This window comes from Spermophilus citellus (genome assembly GCF_964194105.1).
Source record: "Spermophilus citellus genome assembly, chromosome: 4".
Lineage (NCBI taxonomy): Eukaryota > Metazoa > Chordata > Mammalia > Rodentia > Sciuridae > Spermophilus > Spermophilus citellus.
The window spans coordinates 106337467-106354812 of NC_138185.1; the positions used below are offsets into that span (position 1 = coordinate 106337467).

At 37.7% G+C, this 17346-nt stretch overlaps 1 protein-coding gene across 2 annotated transcripts in view; it reads left to right on the top strand.

Moving 5' to 3' along the window:
- PTPN9 (protein tyrosine phosphatase non-receptor type 9) overlaps positions 1–17346 on the top strand; it is an 84787-nt gene that overhangs the window by 31518 nt on the left and 35923 nt on the right. For both annotated transcript variants that reach the window (XM_081292210.1, XM_081292209.1), the window contains exons 2-5: positions 3955–4098; positions 7299–7388; positions 8130–8254; positions 12566–12671. In XM_081292210.1, the coding sequence (XP_081148336.1) occupies positions 3955–4098; positions 7299–7388; positions 8130–8254; positions 12566–12671 (465 nt within the window). The remainder of the gene's footprint in view (positions 1–3954; positions 4099–7298; positions 7389–8129; positions 8255–12565; positions 12672–17346) is intronic.

A 17346-nucleotide genomic window follows, 5' to 3' on the forward strand; every position in this document is an offset into this window, starting at 1 on the left:
GTTTACTCAATAATGGCACCTTACATTCATAAATTGTAGCAGTTATCTAATAATGTTTCTTTAAATATATAAATTAGAGCTAATAAATGGGACGATCACAGTTTAATATAATTAAAACAAAAAACTTGACTGTTCTAGAAGTTATACTTGGATTGTTTTCCTCCTCTCCCCACCAGAAAATGGAGAACTACTTTTATATTTATGTATTTTTATGTAATTAGTACTCTGTTGTTGATTTGAGAAAATGAATTCCTAAAGTAATAATGTTAAATATTAAAACTTGAAATCCAGCTGTGTGTAGGAGTGCACACCTGTAATCCCAGTGAATCAAGAGGCTGAGGAAGGAGGATTACAAATTTGAGACTGGCTTTAGCAATTTAGTGATACCCTAAGCAATTTAGCAAGACCCTGTCTAAAAATAAAAAGGGCTAGAGATGTGGTTCAGTGGTAATCTATCCCAGCGTTCAATCTTCAGTATCCAAAAAAAAAAGCAAAGTAATGCATGCCTGTAATCTAGCAACTTGTGAGGCCCTAAGCAGCTTAGGGAGGTCTTTTCTGAAAATATAAAAGGGATGGAGATGTAGCTCAGTGGTTAAAAAAAAAACCCTCTTCATTCAATCCCTTGTACCCTTCCCCCCAAGAAAAAGAACAAAAAAAAATCTAATACCAAAACCCCCCAAATAATTATCTTAACAGTTGGGTATATGATGAGCTCATCTTACCTCCTGGTCATTTAGGTGTTCTGCTTCAACCTGTATACTGATTTATCCCTCCCTTCCTTTCTTCCAGTGAAAAGGATTGAATTTAAGGTCTTGCACATGCTAGGCAAGCACTCTACCATTGAGCCATACCCCAACCTAATTTGTCAATTATTTTTATTAAACATATTGTATACTTAGCTAAGCAGTGGGGAAAGTATGTTTTATTATTCTGGTACTTTATTCTACGAGCAACATCAGATAAGCCCAGTAGAGGACTGGGTTTAAAAGATAATATGTTTATTTGCTATGCACAGTGGTATGTTACTGTAATCCCTGGTCCTTGGGAGACTGAGGCAGAAGTTTTTACGCCAGTGTTGGCAATTTAGTGAGATCCTGTCTCAGATTATAGCTCAGTGGGAGAGTACTCTGGGGTTCAGACCTATTATAGCCCCAAACATAAAAGTCTTCTGGAAAGCTTTCTGAGGAGTTTTTTTTTTTTTTTTCTTTTTTTCCTTTGGGGTGGGGGTGGCGTGGGGGGGGGTTACCCAAGGATTGAACCCAGGGGTATTTAACCACTGAATCACATCCCCAGCCCTTTTTATTTTTTATTTTTAGACAAAGTCTCACTAAGTTGCTTAGGGCTTCACTAAATTGCTGAGGCTGGCCTTAAACTTTTGATCCTCTGATGAGTTTTGTTACTGGGATCTTTCTGTGCCCACTTCTTTTCCCTTTGGTCTTTCCTCATTCTAATGCTGGGCACTCATCCATGGAGACATCTTAGATGTTTTCTTGGACAAGATCTAAGTTTGCCCTGTTGTCTTCTCTGGGACTCATTTCTTTCGTCTGACTTCAACTGACTCTGAGCCAAAATGATCTTCTGAAAGCTTTGCTTCATGACCTTTATTTCTTGACTATTTTCATGTACTTTGCCTGATTGTCTTTGCTGGTTCTTTCCATTTCCAGTGATGTAAATTATATTGCCTTAGTTGTAAGGCTTTAAAGCTTAGGTGCAGCTTCAGGCCTCTTAGACTTTTCCCTAGTTTATAAAGTTTCTTTGTCCTTTCCTAGAAATTGAGGGAAGAGTCAGGTGCTCTGTTAGAGGTATTGCTGACTCTCCTGGAATTTTGGTTTGTTAGTTGTTTAAATAATATGTAGCAATTTGGATTGTATTTGCAAGGTAGAACTTATTGCCAAGACTCTGAAGTAGGTCATTGCCATTACCCTTTCTCCCCTTATTTTTCAACTCAAAAATTTTGTGAAGAGAGATTGACCTTGCCCATGATCATGTAGTTAAGTTTTTTGTTTTGTTTGGTGGTCCTGGGGATTGAACCTTGGGCCTTGCAAATCACTGAGTAACATCCCCAGCTACTTTAGGTTAATTAAATTAAATTATTTGATTTATTTATTTTGGGGGAAGTACTGGAATTGAATCCAGGGCTGCTGGACCACTGAGCTATGTCCCCAGCCCTTTATTTTTTATTTTGAACAGGATCTTGCTAAGTTGTCCAGAGTGGCCTTGAACTTGAGATCTTCCTGCCTCAGTCTCCGGAGTAGTTGGAATTGCAGACATGTGCCATTGTACCTGACTGTTTTAAAATGAAATTCTGAAGCAAACCTCATTTTTGTATTACTTATACTACCCACCCCCCAAAAAAAACTTGGGATTAAACCCAGGTGTACTCTATCTCTGAGCTACATCTCCAGCCCTTTTTAATTTTATTTGAGACAGGGTCTTGTTAAGTTTACCAGGCTGGCCTTGAACTCGGAATCCTCCTGCCTAATCCTCCTGAAAAGCTGGGATTACAGGTGTGCAATAGTGCACCCAGCTATTACTTATACGTCTGAGCATTGATATAGCTTAACAAATAGTAGATGCTTAATAACGAATGTTAAATAATAACATCTTAACTTAAAGCTGATTGATAATAGGAATATGGTTAAAATTCAGAATTCTCATCAGGTTGATCACATTGTGGATTAATAGCTGAGAAAAGTTTCTAGTGTGAAGGGGCATAATAGCTATGTAGAAAGTCTTTAGCAATTCAGAGAATACATGCTCAAAATCTTGATTCAAATCATTCTAAAATGAAGGAGTAGAAGAGTAGTTTGGCTAGAATGAAAATCAGTTATAATGTAAGGAGAAATAGGACTAAGATCAATTCTAGAGACAAACATTTCTTGCTTGAGGTCAGACAGCAAAAATGAAAAATCCCTACCCCCCCCCCCTTTAGTTGCTTTCCCCAAAATCACTATCCAGAGAGGCTAGAGCCTACTAATTATTCTTTGCATCCTAGTGCCCAATCTTTAGGCTGCAGTGTAAAGCTTGGAAGGTCTTATGGGGTCAGCACAAAGAATAGTTTGGCCTTTTTTTTTCTCAAATATTTTTAGTTGTAGATGGACACGATGCCTTTATTTTATTTATTTTTATGTGGTGCTTGGGATCAAACCCAGTGCCTCATATGTGCTAGGCAAGCACTCTTCTACTTAGCCACAACCCAGCCCAGTTTGGCCTTTTAATTTAAATTCTTCTTAATAGTTTTGCTGCTGTCAAATAGTTCTGTTAATTCCAAAGCCCAAATCATTTTCTGATTGTTTTGCTGTGTCCAGTTGGCTTGTGGGACCAAAATAGCCTCTAAGACTGCTATACTACACTGCATTATATAATATAATCCCTCAGAGGACCCAGATACTTTTTTTCCCCCTTAAAAAACAACACAGCCAGGCATGGTGGCACATACCTGTAATCCTAGAAACTATGGAGGGTGTTGCAGGAGGATTGCAAGTTCAAAGCCAGTCTCAACGATTTGGAGAGACCCTCAGCAACTTAGAAGGACCCTATCTAGAATATAAAGTACTGGGCATATATTGCTCACTGGTAGAGCACCCCTGTTTTCAGTCCCCACCAAAACTAAAAAGCAACAACAATAAAAAAATTGTGATATCTTCTCCGTTCTACCCCACCCTTTGAGACCAATTATTTATATCTCATGTGGGAGCTCTGATCTCCCCTCATGACTTTTCCATATGCTAAGAAGTCCTGTTCTCTGAACCTAATTCTAGCTTCTTTGTGTTGCATAAATTTTAACTTTATTTGGTTTCAGACCTGATTCTATCTTGTGTCTTTTCCTGCTTTCTGTAGTAAACTTTGGATATAGTCTTACTTGGGAAAAGAATGATAGCTTTTGCCTATTTGTTTGTTTTTTGGTTCCTTAAATGCTTTTTACTAATTGTTATCACTTTCTTTGTCAAACAGGCCACCAAGCAGTTTTTGGAAGAGATTAACAAGTGGACAGTTCAGTACAACGTTTCCCCACTCTCTTGGAATGTGGCTGTCAAGTTCCTCATGGCCAGGAAGTTTGACGTGCTCCGCGCTGTGGAGTTGTTCCACTCCTACAGAGTATGTGGCTTGGAGTAGACACCTCTATGGTTGGGCTTTGGGCTTTTTCAGTGTTGTTTTCTTTTAATATACTGCACATACATTGCTTCTTTAATTGCCCCCTTTTCCTGCCATGAAAAGTCGATCAATATCCAAGAAGAGTGATACTGTGAGAGCTGACGCTGGGCAGAGCAGCTCCTGGAAATAACGCTTATATGCCTAAAGTTTGTTATAGAACCGGATGGTGCTTTTAATGACTGAAGCTAAGGAGGTAACCTGATATCATCCTGGTGGTGGGATAGTTGTTCACACTTGTTGGAGTTTGAGTCATAGCTCTTCACTTTGGCTACCTGCCCCATTTATTCCACTGGTTTTCATGATCTCTGGGAGTTTGAAAACCTGTCATTCAGATGAATGCTGAGCTTTATTTAGGAAGGTAGCCCTAGTCCTGGAAAAGAAGAGTAACTGTATTACCTAGGTCTATATCTTAACAGTACCTTTATACAAATCAACCAACATTTTCACTTTTTAAAATTTTTATATATTTTTTAATTTTTTTTGTAGTTGTAGAAGGACAGCATACCTTTATATTTATTTTTATGTGGTGCTGAGTATCAAACCCAGTGCCTCATATGAGCTAGGCAAATGCTCTGCCACTGAGCTACAGCCCCAGCTCCTATTTTTTTGTTTTTAAAAGGGCTCAGTCTTTGATTCTGTATTTTTTCATTTTTAAAATTTATTCTAATTAGTTATACATGACAATGGAATGTATTTTTACACATTGTACACAAATGGAACATAACTTCTGATTCCCAATTCTGTGTTTTAATTTGCTTCCTCAGCAGTGTCCTTTAAAGCAATCTATATTTAGGGGCCAGAAAATTGTTCTGAAAAGATATAAAATCTCTATAAATTAAAATATTTGGGATAACAATATTAGAATTAGCTTAGGACTGAAGCTCACTTATACCTATCTTGTGGGTCATTCAGTATATTCAATATTTATAAACTTATTCATTGTATACCTACTATGTTCCAGTTGCAAAGTTGACCTTTTTTTTCCCCACTGTAATGCTGGGGATTGATTCATCCCAGGGCCTTGTTCAAGTGCTCCACTGCTGAGCTACATCCTCAGCCCAAAGATTACTATTTAGAAGGAGAGAGTAAACAATTATAGAAATGTCATGAGAAAGCAGCACTGGGTTCCCTGGGAGCACATTTAGTTAGGCGAGTCAGAAAAGCTTTCCTAACTGAAAGGATTTGTAAACTAAGATCTGAAAGATGAATAAGAATCAAGCAGATTGAAGAGTGTGGCAGAGAACAGCAAGTTCAAATGTTCAATGGAAAGAAAGAAATTCAGCTGAATCAGAATGTTAAGTAGAAGTTGGGGGGCAAGGAAAGAGATTGAGTAGCAGAGATAATTAGGGCCAGATTAGAGAGTATCTGATTTCTGAAGGGCAGAGAAGTTCACTAAAGGTATAAGCAGTGAAATGAATTAGTCATATTGGTATTCTGGAAAGATTTTTTCCTCACTGTGCTTTGGAAAATGGATAAAAGGGCTGCACTGTATTAGAGACAGACCAATTGAAAGGCTATTGTACTTACAAGGGCAGATGATTGCAGTATTAATAAGGATAATGTAAGAGGAGGTGGAGAGAAGTGGGAAGACTTATAAGTTACTCAAACTGGTATGAGGAAAGAAGAATCAAGGATTTCAGAGTTTTGACTTGCATGTTGGGGTAAATGGTGGAGGTATTTATTTTACACTGAAGTGGGTATAGGTGTGTGGAGAGAAGGAGATTTTGAGTTTAGTTTTTCTGTGTTAAGTTTGAAGTGCCTTTGAGGTATCCAAATAGACATATCTTTTAGTGGTTGGAATATGAATCTAGGCTTAAGAAAAGAAGTCCATACTAGAAATAGAGATCACGGTATGACCAAAGTAGAACTGAATATTGGAGCCTTGGGAATGGATGGAGGTCATATTGGGAAGGTGTGAGGAATGGGAAGATTTATAGGGTTAGAATCTAACCATAGACTTTTTCTTCTTTCTTTGGTACAGTATTATTTTGAAAATTGAGAATGCCTTGGGTAGGTTATAGGTCATGCACTCTCCTGTGATGTCACCACAAATATTGTCTTTACTTGCTGCTTTGTCTCTAAAGGTACTTGAATTTGATTTTAGGGAGAGAGAGGAGAAGAACACAAACAAAACATAGTTATTTTTATTTGCCAGGCACTGAGCTAAATTAAAGCACATAATAATTGCTTTATAAAAATTGGCAAAATGAATAAACCAGTGAATGACTAAATTAATGAACAAATGCTCATATAGCTGGGTATGGTGGCACACAGAATCCTAGCTATAATCCTGGCTACTTGGAAGGCTGAGGTAGGAGGATTGCAAATTTGATGCCAGCCTCAGCAACTTAGACCCTGTCTCAAGATAAAAAGAGCTGGGGTGTAGCTCAGATGTAGAGCACTTGTCCAACATGTGCCAGACCCTAGGTACAAGTCCCAGTACAAAAGAAAGAAAAGCCCACAGAAGAAACTGATAATTGAATACTTGTCATCATAGTGTGACAAGCTTAGTGAGACACCATTTTAAAATTTAAAAAAATGTAGAAAAAGGGCTGGGGGTGCTGGGGTTGTGGCTCAGAGGTAGAGTGCTTGCTTAGCATGCATGAAGCACTGGGTTTGATCCTCAGCGTCACATAAAAATAAAATAAAGGTACTGTGTCCACTTACAGAAAAGAAAAAGGGCTGGGGATGTAACTCAGTGATAACGTGCTCTGGGTTCAATCCCCAGTACTGGGGGGAAAAATGATTTTCAAGTGGAGGGAAGGCTCCTATTTAAGATAGGAGAGGCCTAATCCTGGAAGATGTTTGAGAATGTATGTATCCAGACAATTTCTGGGTCTATGTTTCCATGTCTTTGTGTAATGTCAGTGCTGCTGCACTTGATCCTGTATCCTAATATTATGGATTGTTTGGGCTTAGGGAGAGGATTCTTACTGATTGAGAGAAAAATATACTATCTCAGGGAATAATAAGGTAGATTTGGACAGAAGTTCTGATAATGCTAGCTGGCCTGGAAGAAGTGACAAAGGAGTTCATAATTTAGTTTACTTCTGACTTCCCTTAGCTCTAAAATTTGTTGGTTTCATGAAGCTGTCCTGTATGTAAAATATTTTCATATTCATCTTGTTGTGTTTCCTATTTAGGAAACCCGAAGGAAGGAAGGTATTGTGAAGCTGAAACCTCATGAGGAACCTCTCCGTTCTGAGATCCTCAGTGGAAAATTCACCATTTTAGTGAGTCTGTGGACCTACCTTATATTGCCTTGTGACTCCCTTTTATAGCTGTTGACCATTTTGGACTTTGTTCCTAGAAGCTTATCCACAGTCAGGAGCAGATTGTGGAGTAGCCATGCTGTTTGGCACAAAATTATTATAGTAATTGAATTACTAATAAGTATTTACTAGAATTACTTATAGTAGTTGAATCATTGAATTATGGAGAATTGGATGTATAGTAAGACTTACAAAAGTTTTTTCATTGGTATGTTAAGGTTAGTCAAGGCCTTGAGATGGGTATATAATATATCAGAACACATCCTCCCTTATTTATTGGAAGCTCCCTACTTATAAGAGACCTCTTGGCCTCTTGGATAAGTATATGATGGTACTTTGGAGGAAGTGTGGAAACCATGGTTCTGTTTTATGATTCTCTCCTTCTGATTGTTTGTTTTGTTATCCTGCTTGGGAAATTAGTTACAAAGTAATGCAGAATTATCCTTTGATCACTCTACAGTTGAAGATCAAAGAAAATGTATTTTATTTTCTTACAACAAGAATGTGGTTCAGCAAGTGCTGAGAGAATCAGGCATGGAATGATACTAACATTCTTCCCTCTCCAGAGTGATTGGTGCAAGTCAAGGAAGTATTGCCAGCATCTTTTTTTTTATGTATTACATCTTTTATCTGTATAAGTCTTAGTGATTATTGTGATTTTTCTGTTTGAGTTTTAAGTATTTCTTATTTTATTTGCTTTAGAATGTTCGGGACCCAACAGGAGCTTCCATTGCCCTCTTTACTGCCAGATTGCATCACCCCCACAAGTCGGTCCAGCATGTGGTACTTCAGGCTCTGTTTTATTTGTTAGACAGAGCTGTGGATAGGTAAGCATTGAAATTTTCTTTTAGGTGGTCTACATCCAGAAGGAAAGTGACAGTTATTGACCTGATTAAATTCACAGTGCCTTCATCATGTTCCTAGGATGTACTCAGGGCAGTACTATGAATATAAAACAACCTGTGTTTTTGAGGGTATGGCATGTTTTCAGGTAGTATCAGGATTTTAGGTATTATAATTCTATAATATATAATTCTACACCTTAGCTCTATTTCAGGGTAACAGAAGCTGAGATAGCCAATTATTAGCAATTGCCAGTATATTGGAAATTACTTATTATAAGAGAGAGGGAGGAGGTAATTGAGACTTGTGTTGGTTTTTTTTTTTTTTTTTTTTTTTTTTTGCTCGTAGCAAAACCCTTTGGGGGGCTGGGGATGTGGTTTAAGCGGTAACACGCTCACCTGGCATGCCCGGGGTGCTGGGTTCATTTGATCCTCAGCACCACATAAAAATAAAGATGTTGTGTCCACTGAAAATTAAAAAATAAAATATTAAAAAATTTTCTCTCTCTCTCTCTCTCTCTCTCTCTCTCTCTCTCTTTAAAAAAATAAATAATAAATGAAATAAAACCTTTGGGGCCTCAGTTTTTTTGTCTGTAAAAGACGAATGATACCATTTAGTTCAGGGGATTTTGAGAATAAACATTCAGGAAGAAGAACCCAAAAGTATAAGATTAAGCAGAATCATTGTTGTAATAAAAATAGACACATAGGCAAAATGAACCAGCTCAGGCCATCTCTCCTTCCCTCTCTAAAATAAATGAGATTCAAGTTCTATAGACAGAGAAACTGAAGTACAAAGAAATTATATGACTTTTATTTGTTTAATTATATAAACATAATTAAACTTTGCATTCATCATGTTTATCCTTCTATTAAAAAGTTCATTGGCTTTTTATTATTCAGAAGTTGAGTATAAGCTAAATAAATGTGAACCCTCTTTCCAAATGTGAACCCATGGCCTTGAGCATGCTAGGTATGCTGTCTACTGTTGTGATGACAATTAAAAAAAAGTCACATGTGTTGGTTCAACTAGGTCCAAGATCTTGTTTTCTTTGCCCTTGGCCAGAGCTGTTTCTACTGTGCTGTACTGTTTTTCCTGCCTTACTTCCTTTTTTCCCTTGAGCTTGCCATTTACAATTTATTACTGCTTTTTAAAAGTGCTGTATTGTGGACTGACACCTCAGAATAGAGATAGCTACTTTAGTTAGTCTGTGAACTTATAGGCTGGAAATAGCCATGGGTGGTGTTGTCTGTCTACTTCACTTGTTACCGCCTTTTTATGTTGCTTTCATATTTATTAGCTTATCCTGTTGATGCTGAGCTGGAGATATATCCAAACACCACACACAACATTATCTTGAATTAGAGAAGTTGTCAAGTAAGGACCAGTAGTCTCAGTGGCCCTATACCCTGCCCCCAACAGAAATGTGGAATTTCTCAGCTCTTCTTCCTTTTGACCGTTCATTAGGCATAATTTCTAGGATGTGATTCTTTTTAAGAGTTTCTTTAGCTCAGGAAATGTATAAAAGACTCTCTTCCTAAAATCCACTATCGGCCTTCCTCCCTGAGAGCCTTAGAGAGTTGGAGCTCTCACATAGGCATGGCAGGATGTTTGGCAGTGGTTAGATCTTGATTTTTCTACTGTGAATATTGGATCCCACAGGAGGACCACAAATATAAACATAATTAAACTTTGCATTCATCATGTTTATCCTTCTATTAAAAAGTTCATTGGCTTTTTATTATTCAGAAGTTGAGTGTAAGCTAAATAAATGTGAACCCTCTTTCCAAGCAAAATATTCCCCCCAATGAGTAGAAAATCCTGTTTTCCTTTGTTTCCTTGAGCCAGAATGGTTTTCCCTCTCCCCTTCTCTTCACTTTGAGGCCTAACTTTCATCACTGGCTTCTTCACCATTCCAACCTGTTAGAAATAAAATTTTTTATTAGTACATTATAGTTGTGGATAACATTGGGGTTCATTTTGATGTCATTATATAAGTGTAGAATATAATTTTGTTCCAATTCAGTCCTCAGTACTTCCCCTTTCTCTCCCCTTTTCCCTCCCTCTGTTCCCTTTCCTCTACTGGTTTGCTTTCTATTTACTTTTATATTTTTTAAAATTAGTGCCCCCTCCCCCCCACACACACGGTGAAATTACTGTGGTATGTTCATATATGCACACAGTATAGTTTGGTCAGTTTCATTTCACCATTCCTCCTTATCCCTGTCCCTCCTCCCTCCCCCTCAGTTTCCTTCCTTTACTCCACTGATTTCTCTTCTGTTTTTGTGGGATTCCCCCAATACCACTTTTTTTTCCCCCTTTCTTTTTTTGCTCTTCCACATGAAAGAAAATATTGAGCCTTTGATAGAAAATTTCTGAGTCTGGCTTATTTCACTTAAAATGGTGTTCTCCAGTTCTATCCATTTACCAGCAAATGCAAAAATTTCACTCTTCTTTATGACTGAGTAAAGCTTCACTGTGTGTATATATCACATTTTCTTTACCTAATCATCTGTTAGTATCTGGGCTATTGTGAATTATACTGCTATAAATATTGAAGTGGCTGTATCACTATAAGTCTGCTGATTTTAGTTCTTTTGGATAAATAACTGAGGAATGGGATAGCTGGCTCAAGTGGTGATTCCATTCCTAGTTTTTTTGAGGAGTCTCCGTACTGCTTTCTAGAGTAGTTGTACTAATTTTTTTTCAGTTCCACCAATAATGTATGATAGTAATAACAATGAAATAATTTTTTTACTCTGAATTTAATAGCAGTTATTACCAATACCTGTCATTATGTATTTAATTATACATGGCCTCAGTGTGTCATTTATCTTATTTTTCAAGAATGTTAGCTCCTTGAAGGTAGGGAACTTTTCTTTTTAATACTACATAGTGGAAACTTCTAAATCCTTGTAGGGAATGGTATCATGAATATCCACATACCCATCATCCATCTTCTTCAAAGCAATTCATAATCAATATTGTTTCATTGATTGCCTCTCATGTATGCTATATCCTCAATTCTTTGAAACAAATGTCAGGGACTGTTTTCAACTTTTGTTTTTCCCTGTGGCATGTAGCTCAGGAATCAAAATCAGTAGGGAAGCAGTCAGCTATCACTGTAAACCTCATATTTTGTACCCAGAAAAGCAAGAATCTTATTGCATTTGTACTTATTTCATATATGCCTTCATAGGATAATCAGTTTCATCTAGGAATATAGAATATAGAATATTCATCTAGGAATATATTATTTTGTAGCATAGCTTCTTTTTATTAAATTCTCTTTCTCTTGTCTCTGACTTAAGTTTTAGTCCCTGGAGCCTAGAGGGGAAATCCCATAATTCTTTTAGTTGGCCCTAAATGAATTCATGGAGAAATGGAAATTCTTCAGGCTTGTATTCAGGTCTACTCAATAATTGTGTCTCAGATTTTTTTTAATATTTTATTTTTTAGTTGGACACAATACCTTTATTTTATTTATTTATTTTTATGTGGTGCTGAGGATTGAATCCAGGGTCTCGCACATGAGAGTTGATGGACCTTTATTTTACTCATTTATTTATATGTGGTGCTGAGAATTGAATCCAGTGCCTCACACATACTAGACAAGGGCTCCACCACTGAACCACAACCCCAGCCCAGTCCCCAGTCTTTTTTTTTTTTTTTGTAGCTGGAAACAATACCCTCATTCATTTATTTTTATGTGGTGCTGAGATTTGAACCCAGGACCCCGCACATGCTAGGCGGATGCTCTACTGCTGAGCCACAACCCCGCCCAGTCCCCAGTCTTTTTTGAGACAAGGTCCTGATAAGTTGCTGAGGCTATTCTTGGGATCTTCCTGTCTCAGCCTCCTGAGTCACTTGGGATTACAGGCATGTGCCACCATGCCCCGCTGCCTTTCAGGGTTTATGGAAATGTAGTGAAGATTTAGCAGTAAAAACAAGGTTTGCTGGAAAAACTTGCACATGCCTCAGAATTAGAGAGTTTTTGAAATGTCATCTACTAGATGGATGCTTCCATCTTGGATTTTGTTAAAAGAATGAAGGTTTGGAGGGTTCTAGAAGATAATACAAAAAATCAGGATACAGATTAACATTGAGAATACTGATTTTTGAGGAATGTGTTTTCTCAATTCTAAATAAATGTAAAAACTTGCTATTAATAGTTTAAATAATTTATTCCCTATAATATTTTGGGAATATAAATCAAATAAAAAAACAAGGTCTGGCTTACTTTGAATGAAATATTTTCATTAAATACATATTTTTGTTCAATGATTGGTTTGCAGCTTTGAAACTCAAAGGAATGGACTGGTGTTTATCTATGATATGTGTGGTTCTAATTATGCCAACTTTGAGCTGGATCTTGGCAAGAAAGTCCTAAACCTGTTGAAGGTAAGGCTGTGGGAGGATTCTCTCAACTCCCCTTCAATGCTTAGTATTTTTTTCTCCCTATTATTTGGGAAAAGATTTAGTAATGATGTAAACTTTAGATACTAAGTTTAATTTAAACTTAAGGTCATCTGTAAATGATGACTAATATTTGCTTCCTCAGAAAAAGAAATGGTCTTTTTTTTTTTTTTTTTTTTTTTTTTTTTGGTGTTACTGGTGATTGACCCCAGGGCCTCAGACATGGCAGGCAAGTGATGCATCACTGGATGTCACTCTCAGCCCTTGCTAAATTGCCCAGGCTGGATTTGAATTTGTAATCCTCTTGCTTTAGTCTCCTGACTTGATGGAATTATACATGAACCCCATCAAGCGAAGCTTGTTTTTAATTTTTTCACCTTTTTTTTTTTTTTTAAAGAGAGAGTGAGAGAGGGGGGGGGGAGAGAGAGAGAGAGAGAGAGAGAGAATTTTTAATATTTATTTTTTAGTTCTTGACGGACACAACATCTTTGTTGGTATGTGGTGCTGAGGATCGAACCCGGGCCGCACGCATGCCAGGCGAGTGCGCTACCGCTTGAGCCAAATCCCCAGCCCTTTTTTCACCTTTTTTTAAAAACATTTTTTAGCTGTAGATGGACACAATACCTTTGTTTTATGTATTTATTATATTTTTATGTGGTGCTGAGAATTAAATCCAGGGCTTTGCACGTGCTAGGTGAGTGCTCTACCGCTGAGCCACAACCCAGCCCTATTTTTTTTAAGAGAGAGAATTTTTTTTAATTTTTTTTTTTTTTTTTTTAGTTCTCGGCGGACACAACATCTTTGTTTACGGTGCTGAGGATCGAACCCAGGCCACATGCATTCCAGGCGAGTGCACTACCACTTGAGCCACATCCTCAGTCGCCCCAGCCCTATTTTTTGAATTTTAAAAGGTAATGTGGGGGCTGGGGATGTGGCTCAAGCGGTAGCGAGCTTGCCTGGCATTGTGTGGCAGGGGTTCGATCCTCAGCACCACATACAAACAAAGAGGTTGTGTCCGCTGAAAACTAAAAAATAAATATTAAAAAAATTCTCTCTCTCTCTCTCTCTCTCTTAAAAAAAAAAAAAAGGTAATGTGGTTTATATACCACTCTAAAATCACAAAGCTTCACCAGAGAAACTACACCCTTACTTTGTGTAATGACTTTGATTATTCTATTTCTTTTTTCCTTTTTTTTCCTCTGGTGTTGGGAATGTGACCTATGGACATCCTACCACGGAGCTACACCCCAGCCCTTTATTTTTATTTTTTATTTTTTTGCTACCAGGATTGAACTCAGGGGCACTTGGCCACTGTCCACATCCCCAGACTTATTTTGTGTTTTATATTGAAACAGGGTCTCACTGAGTTGCTTAGTGCCTTGCTCTTGCTGAGGCTGGCCTTGAAGTCGGATCTTCTTGCCTCAGTCTCTTAAACCACTGGGATTATAGGCATGCTCCACTGCACCTGGCTCCAGCCCTTTATTTTTATTCTGAAACAAGGTCTGGCTAAGTTACTGAGGCTGGCCTTGAATTTGTGATCCTCCTACCTTAACCTCCCAAATTTCTGGAATTACAGGCATGCATCACCATGCCCGGCTTTTTGTTTCACATTTTAAAATAGTTAGTCATGACCAACTAAATTGATTTCTGGACTTACTGAGTCATAGCTTGCTGTTGGAAAAGCATTGGTGTAGGAGTCTGTTCCAGGACCTCACTTAGAAGTATTATTGAACTAGACTTTTAGAAGTATTTATTTACTATTACAGCTTCATAACAGAAATCATAGAAAGAGAATGTATACTGTATGCTATTTTCAAGGACTTGTTTCTTTCACTCAGCATTATGTTTTTAAAATTCTTATTTTGGTAAGTAGCTATGATATATTCCTTTTCATTGATCAAAGGATTGATTTCTTTGCATTCTTCATTCGTTGATGAATATACCACTGTTTTATATATTCTCTTATTGATAGCTCCTCAGATTATTTCCTGTTTTTTGTTCTTGTGGACAGTACTGCTATAAACTTACTTTCTTTATCTCTCCCTTCCACTCCTTTTTTTTGGGTGTATGGAACCATAGATTGAACCAGGGATGCTTCAAATCTGGCCCATATCCCTAACCTTTTCTTTTACTTTTTATTTAGAGATGGGGTCTGACTAAATTGGTTAGAGCCTCACTGAGTTGATGAAGCTGGCTTTGAATTTGTGATCTTCCTGTCTTAGCCTCCTGAATCCCTGGGATTAAAGGCGTGTACCACCATACCCAGCTCTCTTTCTTTTTGAAATGAACATTTTTATACATGTTTTTTGGTGAAGTTTGCAAGAGAGTATCTTGAGCAATATTTCTCAATCTTTTGTTTTTCCTCCATTTTTTCATGATTGCCTCACTAAAGAGGCTTCTCTTCTCCTCCTTCCCTCCACCCCCTCCTTCCCTTCATTCCTCTGCTTCCTTCTTTCTTTTTTTAATTTTGAGACAGAGTCTCAACTAAGCTGTTGAGGCTGGCCCCAAATTTGGGATTCTCATACTCTGAGTCATTTGGATTACAGGTGCCACATTACCAGGGCTAAGGAGTCTTTTTAGACCTTTTTTCCCCCTAGTCATTTCTCTTCTTCCTCCTTCTCTTTTTTATTTTTTTAAATTGTGGTGCTTGGATTTGATCTGGGGGCCCTTGAAAATGCTAGGCAGGTTGTTATTACTGAGCTTAATCTTCAGCAGTGTTTATTTTATTTTGCAATAGGGTCTGACTATATTTGTTCAGGCTGGTCTTGAATCTGGCAATCCTCCTGCCTCAGCTTCCCCAGTTGCTGGGATTAGAGGCATGTGTCACCATGACTGGCTCATTTAGACCATTTTAAGATCATTGGCTTTAAATACATTCATATTGCAACCATAACCACTATCCATTTTCAGAACCTTTTCATCATCATGAACAGAAACTCTGTATCCATTAAATAATAACTTTTTCTTCTTTTTGTTGGTACCATGGATTGAACTCAAGGGTACTGAACCTTTTTATTTTTTGAGAGAGGATCTCGCTAACTTGCTTAAGGCCTAAGTTGCTAAGACTGGTTTTGAACTTGTGATCCTCCTACTGCAGCCTCCCAAGTCACTGGGATTACAAGTGTGCACCACTGTACCCAGCCAAATAATATCTTTTTCTTTTCTTTTTTTTCTGGTCCTGATTAATCTCTATTCTGCTTTCTATGAATTCACCAAGTATAGGTGCTTATATAAGTGGAATTATTAGAATACTTTTCCTTTTGTCTCTGGTTTATTTTAGCATAATGATCTATAGCATGATTAGAATTTCATTGCTTTCTAAGGCGAATAATATTTTGTGTATGTACAATTTACTTCTCTATTCATGTTAATGAATACTTGGTTATTCCCACCATTTGGCTGTTGTGAACATTAGCTATAAATATCTGGTTGAGTCCCTTCTTAGTTTTGAGAAGTGGAATTACTATTTTATGGTGCTATAGATTGAACCCAGGGCTGGGGATGTGGCTCAAGCGGTAGCGCACTCGCCTGGCATGCGTGCGGCCCGGGTTCGATCCTCAGCACCACATACCAACAAAGATGTTGTGTCCGCCGAGAACTAAAAAAAATAAATAAATATTTAAAAAAATTCTCTCTCTCTCTCTCTCTCTCTCTCTCCTCTCTCTCCTCTCTCTCCTCTCTCTCCTCTCTCACTCTCTCACTCTCTCTTAAAAAAAAAATTAGAAACTATCCTTTAAAAAAAAAAAGATTGAACCCAAATCTCAAGCATGAGTTTATTTATTTATTTTTGCCATACTGAGGATAAAACAGAGACACAAGACTCGTGCTCTGACATTGAACTACATTTTTAGACCTGGAAGTGAAATTTGTTGGGTTATATGGTAATTCTATTTTTAACTTTTTAAGGCACAAGTGTGTTACTGGGATTGAACTCAGAGGCATTCTAACACTGAGGTACATACGCAGCCCTTTTAAAAATTTTTTATTTTGAGACAGGTTCTCTCTGAGTTGCTCAGGCTGGTGTTGAATTTGCAATCCTCCTGCCTCAGCCTCCTGAATTGGTGGGATTACAGGGTGGCATCACCAAGCCTGGAGAGATTTTGCTTTTATAATTTAAGAATTTTATCTTAACCTGGGAGGTGGTACATGCCTATAATCTCAGTGACTTGGGAGGCTGAGGCAGGAGGATGGCAAGTTAGAGGCTAATCTCAGCAAATTAGCAAGACCCTAAGCAATTTAGTGAAACCCTGTCTCAAAATAAAAAAGGGTTGGGGATGTGGCTTAGTGTTAAAGTGCCCCTGGGTTCAATCCCCAGTACAAAAAACAATAACAATAAAATGCTAAGACCTTTATTTTTAAGTATGATTTGTAGGGATCTTTTTTCCTATATCAATCACTTTTTCTCCTGGTTTTACATATTTAAATAGTCCCCATCCTCATTTTTTTTTTTTTTTGATCCACAATGTGTATTTTATTTAGATAAGGGGTCTTGCTCAATTGCTTAGGGCGTTGCTAAATTGCTGAGGCTGCCTTTGAACTCAGGATCGTCCTGCCTTAGTCTTTGAACTGATTGGATTGCAGGAGTGTGCCACTGTGCCCAGCCAGTTTTTTTTTTTTCTTTTTTAAAGATGCTTGGAATTGAACTCATAGCTCCTGTGCT